Source organism: Poecilia mexicana, unplaced genomic scaffold, assembly GCF_051168715.1.
Source record: "Poecilia mexicana isolate PSO_F unplaced genomic scaffold, ASM5116871v1 scaffold_6, whole genome shotgun sequence".
Classification (NCBI taxonomy): Eukaryota; Metazoa; Chordata; class Actinopteri; order Cyprinodontiformes; family Poeciliidae; genus Poecilia; species Poecilia mexicana.
In genome coordinates, this window is record NW_028263375.1 from 8183197 (window position 1) to 8198745 (window position 15549).

The 15549-nt window shown below is 39.9% G+C and overlaps 1 protein-coding gene across 2 annotated transcripts in view; it reads left to right on the forward strand.

Annotated features, from left to right (window-relative positions):
• phf21ab (PHD finger protein 21Ab) overlaps positions 1-15549 on the forward strand; it is a 34284-nt gene that overhangs the window by 6619 nt on the left and 12116 nt on the right. Inside the window, exons 2-14 of one of the 2 annotated variants that reach the window (XM_014968856.2) lie at positions 1957-1996; positions 2812-2863; positions 2951-3040; positions 3124-3156; positions 3252-3317; positions 6691-6843; positions 7734-7964; positions 9794-9892; positions 11281-11628; positions 12222-12401; positions 12502-12553; positions 12643-12722; positions 13008-13068. In XM_014968856.2, the coding sequence (XP_014824342.2) occupies positions 2822-2863; positions 2951-3040; positions 3124-3156; positions 3252-3317; positions 6691-6843; positions 7734-7964; positions 9794-9892; positions 11281-11628; positions 12222-12401; positions 12502-12553; positions 12643-12722; positions 13008-13068 (1435 nt within the window). In that variant the 5' untranslated portion in view covers positions 1957-1996; positions 2812-2821. The remainder of the gene's footprint in view (positions 1-1956; positions 1997-2811; positions 2864-2950; positions 3041-3123; positions 3157-3251; positions 3318-6690; positions 6844-7733; positions 7965-9793; positions 9893-11280; positions 11629-12221; positions 12402-12501; positions 12554-12642; positions 12723-13007; positions 13069-15549) is intronic. The other variant, XM_014968860.2, reaches the window with a different exon arrangement.

Sequence of the window (15549 nt, forward strand, 5' to 3'; positions counted from 1 at the left end):
TATGAGGGGAAATGAAAGTACATATTTTTAAAAGTACATGGAGCATTTTTACAAAAGAGGAAGATGAGGTTGAATTAGTCCAAATATGCAAACTGTTGATCTAAATGATTTGTGTCCAGGATGTGTGGGGTCTGAGAGATCGTACTTCTAGCTGAAAGTAAAGAATAAATTTACTATAATATATATTTGATTCACACGTTTAAAATTCTTTTTACTATTTTTTTTCTTTTCTAACCAAATCTAAATAAACTTTTAAATCAAAATGTACATATAAAAACGTCAGATGCAACACAAAGTAATCAGTTTCCTTCTGTTGTCATGGTAACTAGGACCACATCTGCTCATTGACTTAAACTTTAAAAACACATCTTTTTTTTTTAAACTCAACTAAAAATGGGAAACGTTTTTTTAAATTTTTTTAATAACTGAGAATATTTTTTTTTCCAGTTTTCTTTAATAAAGTCCAGAATAATAATCAAACTGGAAGGAAAACATAAGAAAAATAAATAAAAATTTTGGATGTACAATGCTGTTCCCACAATAAAATCTGATTAATTAAAATAGTTCATACTTAGTTTATTGTTGAGCAGGTAAAAAAAAAAAATCAACATTTTTTGTTATTTTAGTTTTTAAAAATTATATTTTTGAAAGTTTGGACACGCCTTTTTCTAGAGGGTCTCTGCTGCACCGTAAAGTCCAGAAAACAATAAAAATGTTTAAAGTGATGTAAGGATGGAAAACATAACTGGACTGTGCTCCTGTTGCTCTGATGTCGGTTTAATCTGCCAGATTAGATTATGAGTTCAACATGTTGGCCTCCAGGATCTTAGTTGTTGGATTTGGTAATCTGTAGATTCTGAGATTAAACGCCTCATATGTTGATGTGTTTGGAGAAAATGGGGAAAAATTAACTTTTTTTCTAAAGGCTGAAGCTGCTTGAATGAGAAACAAACTGAAAAATTATAAAGTTTTAAAAATATTATCTTTTTTTAAAGAATCGTTTTAGCAGATTTGAACCAGCAACCTACTCAGCATCTCCTGGTTAGTTTTAGATAAACTTTATCTCTGGATTGTCTTGTTTTTTTTTTTTAATTAACTTTAATTATTTTTATTTTTTATGATTTACTGTTTTTTTTTTAACTGTTTATGAAGTTTTTTTTTCTAGTTTTTCTAAAGAAAATCTTGATTTTCAGAGGAATATTTATTATTAATAAACAGTTTAAAGCGGTTTTCTGTTTCTGCAGTGTTGCACTTTCTCTGAAGCGTTCCTGCAGTATTTCTCTGGTTAGAAAATGTTTGTACAAATAGTTATTTTCAGCTACATGAGGCTTAAAATAAAGACTGAGTCAGATTTATCTGCCTTTAAATGAGAAAAAGAAGTCGCAGAGTTCAAACAGGTAATAAAATCTGAGCTGATTTTTTTATTTCTTTGCTTGTTTTAACTCTAACTTTTCTCTCTTTTTGTGACTGTGTAATAAAAATAAGCGGGTTTGTTTGGGTTTGACTTCCAGCTGTAAATATGTCAGATTTTCTCCAGAATAATTTATTTTCCTGCTGATGGATGAGTTTCGTTTCAGACCTTCAGAGGATTCTGACATTTTTTTCTGTAAATGAAACTCATTTTATCTAACCTGTAAGCAGCCAGCAGGGGGCGCTGTGTAAAATCATTATTAGACCATTAGATGAAACAGGAAGATTTCTAGTTAAATATAATGAAATTTTAACCCGATTATGAGTTATAACTGATTAATTTCATGTTTGTAGTAATAATTAAAGATCTTAAAAGATTAATATCTTTAGATTAGTTGCAAACACATGGAGCCTAATGTCTTTTTTGTGATTTTTTTTTTTGAAAGACATTTCTTTATTCTCTTTTAATGGAAAACTGTTGATTTGTTGTCCTTTATAAAAGTGCAGACTGATTTTGTGATGGAGTGCGTTTGTTGTGTTTTCCAGGGCAGCACAGAGGGGTGGAGTCCAGTCCCACAGCCAGGTGGTGAGTCCTGTTTAATAAAAACAACAATGCTTAAAGTCTTAATTCAAACACTGTACATTTTTATTTTTTTGTTGAGTTCATTCAGCTATAACTTTTAGAGGAACTTTTCATCATCCTGTCAAAAAAAAAAAAAGCTCCTAAACTCAAAGGAAAGTAAATAAACTGGATATTTTGGTTGTTTATTACCATGAACATCTCAAATGTAACATATTTTAGTTCCAATAAAAATTTTTTAAAGCAGTACAGATGATTTATCTGAATGGGAAATTATCTGTGCTGTCTTTTAAAAACAGGACTTTCAGATCTGGAGGGAGTTTTATGTTTTATATTTGTTACTTTGTCTTCCACTGGACTGAAACTGAGAAAAATCAGCCAAAAGCAAAAGAAAGATCTTCAGAAAGCGTTTAGAACCGCTGATGTAAATGAAAACCTGCAGCATCAGGACCTAAAAATGGTTTCAGATGATGTCAGCAGGGTGTGGTCTCTGTGGTGCGTTCGAGTGCTGTGGGTTTTCTCTGCCTCTGACATCAGGAGCCACAGTTCTAGTGGTGTTTTTCACTTTCTTTTCTAAAAAAGAGCTTACAGAGAACTGATCATCCAGTTGTTGGTAAAAGGAGAAAAACTGTAAATAATTCAAATGGAAATTATTGACATTGTTTTAATTTATCATTTTATTAACTGATTTATTTCTTATTGTGACCAGCCTGTTCAAAAACCAATAATCAGATTAATAAAATCGATTTATCACCCAGTATTAATTCCTAATAAATCCGAAATCGGTCCCAGAGTTTAATACTGTTCCTTTATGCTTTCAGCGGCACTTTAATGCTTCAGTTGGATGGTTTTCCTACTGGAGAAGGTGTTCAGGTAAAAACGCCGCGCCTCTTTGACCGCTCAGACAGGAAGCTGTCATCGGCAGACAGGAAGTTGTAACCGGGCGGGTTTGTGTTCCAGGCTGATCGATCGGCTGGCAGACTGACTGGATCCATGATGGAACTACAGACGCTACAGGAGGCTCTGAAGGTGGAGATCCAGATCCATCAGGTGAGTCTCCGGGTCCAACACCCGCAGGATGCCGCTGCCACCACCATGTGTTGCTGTGACCCCTTATTTTTCTCCTTCTGCAGAAACTGGTGGCTCAGATGAAGCAGGACCCGCAGGTAAAACCCAGCAGGTCTCTCTGTGGGTCCAGTCCGGTCCGGGATCCTGTCCGGTCCGGTTCTGCTCAGCCTGACCCGCTTTGTTTTTGTTTCAGAACGCAGATCTGAAGAAGCAGCTCCACGAACTCCAGGCAAAGATCACAGCACTCAGCGAGAAGCAGGTGAGTCCACAGGTAGACCAGCTCACCTGGAGGTCAGGGGTCACGGCGGGTCAACCTGCTGGTTACCTGGGCAATACGGACCAGTTCTACTGCTGCCTGGACCAGTTCTGCTTATACAGATATTTGTACCCTTCTTTCTTTTTCTATCAATCCTTCCTTCCTTTCTCTGAATCCTTCCTGGATTCCTTTTTTCCAACCTTCTTTCCTTTCTTGCTTGCATCCTTCCTTCCTTTTGAGGTTTTCATTGCATCTTTCATCCTTCCTTCTTTGTGTCTGTCCTCCCTTTCTTTGCATCATTCCTTTCTTCCCTCCTTCCTTGTTTTCTTCCTTCCTTTTAATCCTTCCTTTCTACTTCCTTGCTTCCTTCTTTCCTCTCCTCCTTCCTTGTCGATACCAGTGATCTGGTAACTTTAACTGAATTAAACTCTGTGACAGGATGATGTTGCTCTTCATAACATACCGAGACGTTGGGACCTCCTCTGAGTTCTGCTGACCCCTGACCTCTGTGACCTTTATGACCTCTCCGTGGACGTTTAGTTTGGCCTCAGGACAAACCAGAGACTCTTGACCCGTTCTGATGCGTGACTTGGAGCTGATGATCTCGATGTTCTCCTGGTTTCATTCTGCAGATGGGAACCTCAGACTTTTATTCTGAAAATAATCAGGAAGTCTAAAGCCTGATTTCCTCAGTTTTAAAGGAGAAATTCATATTGTTTGGATTTTATATGAAGTGATTTTTATTTTTAGTCTTTTTCTGTTTATCTGCAGGTTATTTAACAGATTTTCTATGCTTCTTTTGGCTTAATTATTATGTTAATGCTGTTTTTGTATTTCTTTTAATCCTCTTTATGGCTGATTGTGGCTTTGCCGTAATTTCTTTGCAGTTTCTTTTTGTTCTTGGGTGTCTGTTTGTTTCTTTATGATGATGTGAGTAATAATGTAAATGAGCTGCAGGAGTTGTCGTTTCAGATTGATTTTTCTTTAAAAACTGGAGGGTTTTTTTTAGTTGAGCTTCAGGATCTTCTGAAGACTTGATGCTGAAGCGTCTTTGTTGTTGGTTGCAGATCTATTTTTATCATCTTTCTGAGCGTTTCTATTTCTGTCCGCTCCCTGCAGGTTGGATTTTTTTATTTGTTGTGCTGTGATGAGTGTGGACTCTGAGGTGAAACGCACAGATCAGACGGTTCCCATCATGCAGGATGGAGACGCTGGATTGTGAAAAGCTGCTTTAATCTGAAGTTTTATTTCATATCTGTGGGTCAAACCTCCCATTCGTCTTAATTATGCTTCTCTAATGAAGCTGAAACCTCAGCAGGGTTTGTACAGGTGCTGGAAATCCTTGAAAATTCTTGAATTTTAATTAGTTTAAGGCTTGGAAGATGCTTGATATTCAAACTGTACAATTTTGCAATAAAGTGCAATGTAACGTTTGATTAAATGTTATGTACAGTTGAAACTAGATATTTAGATATAATAAAAATACACATGTACATTTTTCTCATATTTAGTCTAAAGTTAAAACAGACTAAATATTTCTTGTTTTAGGTCAGTTAGAATTACTAAAATTATTTGTATTTGCTAAATACCAGAAAACTTGGTGATATTTTTTATTTTATCTCTACTGTAAATTGTAAAATACACTCAAGACATTAAAACAGCAAAAAAATTTATAAAATAGTAAAATTGGTAACTTTATTACTTTATGTAAGGAGTGCATTAGTGGGAAAAAAAAGTCCCAATTTTACAAAAATGAATTCTTCAAAAACCAAAAATTTAATTAACTGATCAAATCAATTTATCACCTTAACTTAAATCTGGTGTTTCTGGTTTAAACTACCGTTTTAAGTCACCACATTTCCTGGTTTTGTCTGTTTTTCTGTCCAAGTCGGTCTTTGTGTTGAACTCCTCCTCTGATTGGTTGGAAGCGGAGACTTCCTGGCTTGAACCAGGAAGTGAATGAATGGTCACTCTGAAAGTGTGATCTGCAGGTCAGCCTTGGACTCTCTGCTGTTTCTTTCTCTCAGTCGGTCTTCAATCTGCCGTCGCTGCATTTGCCTCATGCTGTTGCCGAGCAACAGATGGGCCTCTTCCTCAGCTTCCTGTTTCCATGTGACCTTCTGATTCTGAGCTGCTGTCCTGCTAACTTGGATTCTTCTTCTGATGTTTGCTTTCTTCCATACCTAGTTCTCTTTCAGGGAATATAAGGAGACATTTGGCGTTCCTGCAGTCTGGAATAATCCAGAATCTGATTTCTGTAGTTTTTTATGAGCTGGAGAAATGTGGAAGAAGAAATTATGGATTAGAAATAAATTTTTGTCAGACTTTATTCCTGTTCCCACTGTCTAGAACTTCTTTTCTTACCGACTTCCTTTCTTGTAATATTCCTTTCCTCCTTTCTTTTACCCATCCTTCCTTTTCTTCTTTGTGTTTTTCAACACCTTCCTCCTTATAATGTTCCTTCCCTCCTCTTCCTTCTTTCTTTGTATCCTTATTTTATTCTTTCCTTGTACTTGTTGTTTCTTGTCTTTATGAATTTATGCCATAATATAAAAGGGTAACACTTTATTTGAAGGGGGGTGAATAAGACTGACATGACACTGTCATAAACATGACATAACACCTGTCATGAACATGAATAAGCCTTCATGAATATTTATGACTGTTGTCATAAAGCGTCATTCAGTAAATTATGACACTTTTAATACAAAGTTGACATTATTCAAAATGTCTTTGTTATGACAACTTGACATTAACCAGGAAATCATTACTGATATAAATTTGTTATAAAAGTATTAATGATTACACTTTAAAAATTAGGTAACTTTATGTTATTAAAGGTAAATTTTAAACAGTAATGATTTCCTGGTTAATGTCAAGTTGTCATAACAAAGACATTTTGAATAATGTCAACTTTGTATTAAAAGTGTCATAATTTACCGAATGACACTTTATGACAACAGTCATAAATATTCATGAAGGCTTATTCATGTTTATGACAGTGTTGTGTCAGTCTTATTCACCCCCCTTCAAATAAAGTGTTATCTATAAAAGAAGATCATTTAACACTTAACAGAAATATTGATAATCAGTAGACTGATTGAATGTTTTCAGTTTGGACTGAAAAGAGCCTTCTGGTTCTGGAACTGAGGAGTTCTGGTCCAGGTTGGGTTTAACACAAGCCCAGTTCCTGTTGCTGCTCATCATGGTTCCTTCCTGATGGACTGAATGCATCTCTGACTGATTCTGTGTGTTTGTATAAAAGTAACAAACTATAATAAATAAAAGTGTTTGCAGAGGGTTGGTTTGATCATGTGGACATTTCAGAGGTGAATAAAGGAGAAAACTGATTTTTATTTGTTTTGTTTGTGTTCAGAAAAAGGTGGTGGAGCAGCTGAGGAAGGAGCTGCTGGTGAAGCAAGAACCAGAGGCCAAACTGCAGCTGCAGGTTCAAACTGCTCCAGTAGGGGGCGACCTGAAGCCGACCAACCTGCTGCAGAGCCAGCAGATACCTGGAGGACTGCAGCAGGTGGGTGACCTCTCTGCTCTGATTCAATTTAGTTTGATAATATTTTATTGATTATAAAGATGCAGTGTGTAACTTTTGTATAAAAAATATCTCTTTTATATAATTGTTAAAACTGTCACCATGTCATGACAATCGAATCTCTGAAAAGACTGATTCACCACAACAACCAATCACAGCCAAGAAGAGGGTCTTTGTGCTGTCAATTAACCTTATACTCGCTGCTCAATGTGCTAATGGTCAAAACACAATTTACAGTTACAGGAAAACTGTTTATCCGCTGCCATCGGTGGCCATGCTAACTAGCCTTAGCATCACAACAGGCTCTGGTATGGCGCTAAATTGGGGTCATAAATTTTGTTCAAAAAAATTTAAAACTTTGGGCTTGAAAAATTATTTTGAAATTAAAAAAAGCTTGAAACCAAAAATAAAGTTTTGAAACGGAAAAACAATTTCAAAACTACTCTTCAAATTCAAGGTTTTTATTTATTTATTTATTTATTTTATTTTTTCATTTTCAAATTTATTTATTTTCTTTTGGGGACAAACTTTATGGCAGTAATTTAGCTCCATAGTATGCTAGCTGCAGAGAGCAAGGGAAGAAGCGAGATGGTAGATGAGCAGTGACGCACATGATTGACAGCACTAAGACCCACCCCCTGGCTCTGATTGGTTGTTTCTTGTTAGCACTGGGAGAATCAGAAGAGCTCAATTTTTTTCACAGATTATCTGTCTCATACTGTCGCAACGTGGTGACAGTTTCAACAAATATGTACAAAATATTTTTTTTTCAAAAGTTACGTACTGCAGCTTTAAAGGTTTTAACTCTTATTGATTCTTCAGATTTAATCCCGTTGTTGTCCGAGTTAATCCGGGTGAATTTCTCTGAACAGACGCTGACGGTCACGCCGGTCCTCACCGCCAAGACCCTGTTGCTCAAAGCCGCCGCCACGCCCGCCCTGCCCGGCGCCATCCTGTCGCAGCGTCCGCCCACCGTCGCTATGGTAACCACAGCCATCACCAAGCCCGACTCGCAGAGCGTTCCCATCAACCTGCAGGTGGCCAGCCGGCTGACCAATCAGAGCTCGGAGCCCGTGCGGCTGGTGTCCAAGAATGCCGTGGTGGTGAGTACGTCCCGCCGTGGCTCCAGGGCCAGTTTGTGAGCGCCGGGTGAGACGCTCCCGGACCTCAGATAGGCTCGCCACGTCTGGAGTGAGTTCTGCCAGGCTGTGGTATGAGTGGTGGCTGTTCAGCTGCTGCCAGATGGAGTCCATGAGGCGCAGAAATTAGACGGTTTATTTCTGATCTGCTCACCATTTGCTGTTTGTCACAAAGGAATCCATTTTCCCCAACTCTGCAGCAGCTTTCCTTAAACCTACCCTCTGAAGTGAGTTTCCACCAACAGGCCCCCATAGATCGCACAAAACGTTAATGTAGATATACATCAGCCTCAACCAACCTCATGTACTCACTGCTAAATGTGCTAACGGCACAGAAACAACTTAGTTACAGGAAAAAAGAAAGCGTTTATCAGCTGTCGTCAGTGGCTATGCTAACTAGCCTCAGCATTCACAAGAAGCTAGTCTGAAAAGTGTGGTGTGCATTTAAATTTAGGCTTGTCATATTAACAAATTTGTGGCCCTTAAAGTGATTTTATTTGCCACCTGACATTAAGTCAAGATGGTAAAAATTTGGCCAATGAGTAGAAAACTAATGATTCATAAAATTAGAAATTGTTTAGGCTTTATGATGGTATACAGATTTAATAAAAAAACAATTATTGTTGTGTAGGAGTCCTTTTTGTGTTTTGGATTAATAGTATACAATTTCATTTAAAAAATGTAGTTAGACAAAAATAAAATCTCAAACTAATTTTTGCATTTTTAATTTGATAAATTTTGTAACCCATCAGTAGTTTAAACTTCCCAGTCTTGGACCCCAGGGCAAAAACTTTGGACACCACTTATTTAGATTAGATATTAAATATATTCATACAATGGCCCAGTCAAAGTTCAGAACTAAATCCACCTGAGAATCTATGGACATCAAAGTCCAGATTTTCTCCAAGTACAAGAACAATTTTGCAAAGAAGAATGAAGAGAAAATTGTTTCCCAAAGCTTGGGTGGTTGAATGTACAAATGCATGCTACACTTTCCAGATTTTGATGTCTCCTTTTCTTTTAAAGGAGCAGTATTGCGTGAAATTTACTTTTTTAAAGCTTTAAATCATGTTTATAATAGTATTCCCTCATCAAAAACATACCTAGAGTGTTGCTTTGAATGTTTCATGTTTGAGAAATCCTATAATCTCCATAGCAACCATACAGCTATGCTAAATGCCTGGTTGGACGTAGCCCCGCCTTCAAGGCACTGCTCCTCCTTAAAGCTGCAGTTCCCAAGTTTCTACCTCTCTGAGCAGCCTTCCATACTCCTTCAGACTAGCCAGCAACAATTGGCAAATCTTTGTGGATCTACTGAGCTCATAGGAGCTTCCTCTCAGTGAGACGCTGGTAAAAAAGTTAAAGGATTAATAGAAGAGCAATGTTGTGATGACTTCCTGAAGAGCAGGACATCTTAAAGAGATAGAGGCCCAATTTCAACGCATTAAATTATGATATATAGAGGATTTTTAGAACATTTTTTTAACAACTGAAGTTAACATAGTTACTTGATTGTTCTTTAAAATGGCACTATGTGCCTGGAAAACACATGGTACTGCCCCTTTAACTAAACTAATTTGTGGTGGTCTGCCATATAAAGCTCTAAAGAAACGCAGAGTTTTGGCTTTGCGTAACAAACGAAGCTAAACCGATGTCGGTGCGGATGCATCTCAGAGGAGAGTCGTGTTGTGACGGCAGCAGTCGGTTGGTCGGTTTGTCGGTCGGGTTGATCAGCTCACAGCTGTGGGGGTGTCAGACCCACAGACACACATTCTGCTGTGGTTTTGTCTCAGCTGCAGGCCACCACCACCTCCTCCTCCGCCCAGCCAATCAGAGTTCCTCAGTTTGTCCCTCCTCCTAGACTGACGCCTCGGCCCACCTTTCAGCCACAGGTGCGTCCCAGAAGCCCCGCCTCCACAACCTGACCTCCCCCCACCCCTCTCCCCTCAGACCAGTGTGTGTGGCCCTACCTGAGGTGATGTGCTCACTCTCCAGCAGAGGGCAGCAAAGCAAACTCTCCTGCCTTGCTCCGTGGCACTAAAACTTCGTTTCTCTGTGCCGCCTCATCCCTTTTCCTCGTGTTGTGCTTCTTTTTTGGTTTTTTTCCGACTGACCCGTGAGCAGGTGGTTGTGGAGGGGTCGTGACCCCCTCTGACTCTGTGTGCGTGTGTGTGTGTTGACCTTATCGTGGTGACGGTTTGTTCTCCTGCAGCTTCTTGGTATTTTTTTCAGTTTCTGGCTGTTTGTTTGTGTGTGTTTTGATTTATTTATTTTTTTAATTAATCCTGGAAGTTGAAGCGGAAATGTTGGCAAATGTTTGAGCTGAGTAACGCCTCAGGGAGCCGCCGCGCCCCCTGGTGTCTGCAGTATGAACTGCACCAGCCACTGCAGAGACCAGGAGGCGACAAAGTGGTAGAGATGAGCAGCACAACCTGGTTGTAGTGATCAGCCTAGAGCTGGGCGATGTGGATTAAAAATGTACTCATTGCTCAGTCACTTCAAAGCTTTCCTATTAATAATTTGATACTGATTTGTTAGAAGGTAAAGTATTTCCTGTATGTGAAACTGGTAGCATAAAACATAACTTCATAATATTCCATATATTAATTTTTTTTTTTGCCTGTTGGAGTTCTCATAAAATTACAACTTTTATTCTTCTAATATGACCACTGTACTCTGGCAACATTATGACTTTATTCTCAGAATTAAATATCTTAGCCTGACCTTTATATTCTATGATAGAGTTGACCTAAATTCAAAGTCCAAATAAGTAGAAGATGTAAAACATGAAACAAGATGGCCACCATGGGTGCGCTGACATCACTCTGAACTTTTGAAACCCAAGGGATTCATTGTTAAAAAAAAATCCCAATTTTAAAAAAATGTAATCTCCAAAAATCAAAAATTGATTTGTTGCCCAGCCCTAGATCAGCCTACAATGAGTCTTGCACATTTCTGTTGCCATGGTGATATGATACCTGCCCAGCTGAAGACGTGAAGGAAGCGCAACTGAAAATATCAAAGACAGCACAAAATGGAGCTTTAACGCTGACAAAGAGGATGATTAGATCAGAACAGGTTGAATATCCGACAGTGGAGAACAGGAATACTCAGGAATATTTACAAATACTTGGGAATATTTGGGAATACTCGGCAACCTGGAAGCCTGTGGAAGTTGGTTTCAGGAGCACCAGTCAGCCTGAAGATCTCCGAGTCGTTACCCAGCCATGTCTGATTTCCACACGCGCCGTTTCCTGATTGGTTGTTTGTTCATCAACAGGTCAGGCCGAGGCTGGCCACGCCCACCAACGTCCCCATCGCCCCGGCCCCTCCCCCGCCCATGATGGCGGCCCCCCAGCTGCTGCAGAGGCCCGTCATGCTGGCCACCAAGCTGGCGACCTCGCTGCCCTCGGCTGCGCCCATCCACCAGGTCCGCATTGTGAACGGGCAGCCGTGCGGCAAGACGGGCGCCACCCCGCTGACCGGCATCGTCATCACCACGCCTGTCACTGCCACGCCTACGCGGCTCGCAAGCCCCGCCCAGTCGCTGACTAATCCCGCCCCTCTCCCCGTTCCCCCGCCTCCAGCTCCGCCCATCCAGATCAGCAGCCTGATCTCTGAACCCAAGGTAAGAGTCCATGGTGGCTATCAGAGTGCTACTTTCCAGTAGCTGCGTCTCCATTACAAACCTGCACAAAACTTTAATATTTCACTAATCTGGAAAAAACACAATTTCAAAATTCTAATTTCACAAGAGTAATTTGTTGGACAGCTACTTTTACTTGACTAAAAATATGTTGAAGTAATGCTACTCTTGAGTGCAATTTTTGGGTACTCTGCTCACCTCTGGGTATGAGCAGCGCTACAGAGGGTGATTAACAGCTCTAAGTCCCTCCCTCTGGCTCTGATTGGCTGCTTCCAGTTTGCAGCTTGTTTTTTCAGACCATCTCAAATCAAACTGTCAACACACTGACAGTTTCAACAAATATGTAAAAAAAATATTTGGTTATAAAAAGATACACACTCCAACTTTAAGCAGATTTATTTTCATAATTCCAATTTGCACAGTTGTATGTTGAATGGAAACGCAGCCATTGGTGCAGTCTGGGTGCTATTTGCATATCTGTAAACTACATGAACAGTCTGGATTTTATTTCAAGCACCATGTGAGTTCTTCCAGTCCAGGGTAATTTCTCATGGGTCCTGGTTATCCTCCTGCAGCTCTTCATCTCTCCAAACCTTAACCTGCTGTCGTCACCTTCCTCCTCCTCCTCCTCATCCTCCTCTCAGCAGACTGTTAAACTGGAAGCAGCAGAACAGAAAGCCGCGGTCAGCCTGCCGTCCTCCTCCACTCCGCCGCTCTCTCCACCTCCTCGACCCAAAAAGGAGGAGAACCCCGAGGTGAGACCAGCAGAACTCGTCATATTGAACGTTTTCTCTTGGTTTATCCAAATTTGAACTCCTTCATGTGTTGCTGATAAAACCGCTCTTCCTCCTTCAGAAACTGGCCTTCATGGTGTCTCTGGGCCTCGTCACACACGACCACCTGGAAGGTGAGCGGCGCTCCGGGCGGCTGCTGGTCCAAAAGCCGCTGGAAAACAAACGTTTTCGGCTTTGAAACTTCTGCTTTCTGTCCTCTCAGAGATCCAGAGCAAACGGCAGGAGAGGAAGAGGAGAACGACGGCCAACCCGGTGTACAGCGGAGCCGTTTTCGAGCCCGAGGTATCGTCGATTTGAGCACACAGGTTTATTTTAATCAGACCTGTTATCAATCCCTCCTGGATGCTGATGTTTTTTATGACTGCTACAATCTAACATGACTGATTTTGCTGCACCTTGCACATTTGCACATTTACATAGTTCACTATAGGTGAACTATGTATATTAATGATAACTTTTGTTCCTTCTGGGTTAACCTGCAAATTTTCATTTTAGTTTGGACGCTAAACCTGGAAGTCATAACAAATAAAATCTGCTGTTGATCCAGTTGTTCTGTTTTTGTTTCAGAGGAAAAAGAGTGCAGTGAGTTACCTGAACAGCCCTCTGCACCAGGGGACCAGGAAGAGAGGTCTGTATGAAACTCAGAGACCGACTCCCCGTCCAAACCAGTTCCAGTCTGTAGAGACTAGATTTATTAACACGCTGTGCAACTCCTCCTCCTTTCCTCTACTGCTTCCTGTCGCTTCCGTCAGGCGGATTTCTGCTCGTTTGTCAGAGCGCTTCCATGAACAACCTCAGCGAAGTCGGACTTTGGTCTCCTTGTGTGTCTGCGGCTTTAAACGACGTTCAGTTGAATCCAAACATGTTCACATACGTGTTCATTGAGGCGTGCAGTCGGATGCACACATTAATAATCAGGGAGAGAACTGAGAGCTTAGAAAGTATCCTTGTAATAAAAAGAATACACAATCATCTGGAATCAGAACTTCAAAGCTCATTTTTCAAATTTTGGTTAAAAATCTGAACGTGATAGAAGATGTAGGTGTGGTAACATCCTCAGCCTGCTGTCCACAAATTTATAAAACCACTTTGATCAGGTGGTTCAATAGAATAGTTAAAACAATATTGAACGATACTCTAATACTGTTCAATAGGTGCATGCAAGCTAATCAAAAACAGCCATTTGGTCTATAATGTTTGTATTGGGTAACGCTAATTAAAAAGTTAGTTGTGCTAACCCTAAATCACTAATCATAAACATTAGTTCTGCGCTATACCAACACGGTACTTAACCGAAGCTAACGCTAAAGTGCTTAGGAAATGGAACTGTTGGGTAAAATTTTTATCCCACTTCAAAATAAGAGCGTAAATATTAATGTCTAATTACTTAAGTTGATAACCAAAGCTTTAACTCTTTAGCACATGTTGAATTAAGTGAGTTAGGGTTTAAATGGAAAATGGTTTAAATGAAGTTAGAGTATAAATGGAAAAGGTTTGTGTATGCTAACCGATTTCAAACTTAGCAAAAACGCGAAAGCAAAATCAAAGAATTTAGCTACGATATTAGCGGAAATGTGCCTACCATTGGTTCTCGGTTTGGAACGTCTCAATAAGCTCTTCACTAATTGGATGGGAGGAAATCTGAGGGTAGCTGCACGTCACTAGGGTATTTTACTAACACCTAATGGCACTACACTTTATAAATACCAAGTGGAGTACAAATTAAGTCCAAAAGGTCTTTCCATAAGAAGCTCCTCCCTTCCTTCGGTCTCCCAGCAACCAGCACAGCTGAGCTATGGTGCTGGGGGACTAATGGTTCCTGCTTGAGTGGCTCGCTGTGGTGGGTTCAGACTGGTTTCTGGAGCTCTTTGATAAACATCCATAAATCCAGTTTAACCTTTTAACAGAAATGCATCCTGGGATCTGAAGGCAGTACTAATGTCTAATCTAATTTCAATAATAATAGGAAAAAGGTGTCTGTTTCTGAGAGTCATGCTGATGTGTTCCAGCTGTAACACGACTAACAGGCAGCTGCTGGTGTAACATCTCACTGGTCTTCAACTGGGGGACTATACTGGTTTAACGGGAAGCATTTTAAACCTAAAAAACAGATGAATGTTGTCGTTTTAACTCGCAGCTAGAGGCTAACGCACCTTTAAATGGATCTCAGGTCCCATTTGTGCCCTCAGAACGTCAGCTTCACCTACAGCTGAGGTTCTGACCCGCTTGGTGTGGAGGTGAGGCGGCGGTCAGACTCTCCTGGTTTCATTTACTTCACTTCCTGTTTGTCTTTTAACTTCCAGCCTTGTTAAGTCTCCACTGTCATTGGTTCACGGCCTGATGATAATAGATGTCGCTATTTATTAGCCAGTCAAGGCAGGTTCAGTGACGGGTTAATGAAATCTGAAGCTGGGTGTACGCCGCGCCGTATTTTCAGTCATATTCAGCTCACAGGGTTCAATAATTCACATGTTCTCACACTGCATCTGCATTCCCAACACGTTGTAGCCTTGAATACGGAACCATGAAGAAGAATAGAAGAGAATACGAAACAAAAGAATTCTTTTTTGGCAATCTATTATTTTTTTTAACTGTTCAGAACTGTCATATTTGTATGCACAAATATGAGTTTGTACATTTGAATATACAAACTCATATTTTGTACATTTTTTGTACTTCCATTTGCGTCTCTACTGCTTGTAGAAGCAAACCAAGCACTTTTTTTTTTTTTATCGTTTTTGGCAAAAGTTAATAGTTTGGCAAATGACCCGTTTTAAAAACTTCCAGATAAGTCACATTCAAGGGGCACAGAGTAGTTGCCTAGCAACCCTAACCAAGTCCAGCCCCGTTACCTAGCAACCGAAATGGAACTCCAGCACTTGTGGTCAACTAGTTTCACCGCTATATAATGGCTGCTGGAAAAGATGAGTGTATGTTCTGTTTAGGTAATTTTTGAATTATGGTGTTCTGGCAGTAGTGAGGCCTGTGAAACTGAACCAAAAAAAATGTGATTATGGTCCAGATTAGTTTGATTTTTAACTTGATTTTAGAGCTTGTTTGCTTTGAAACAAGTGTAACAAACAAGTAAAAACAAAAGAATCCTGCAGTG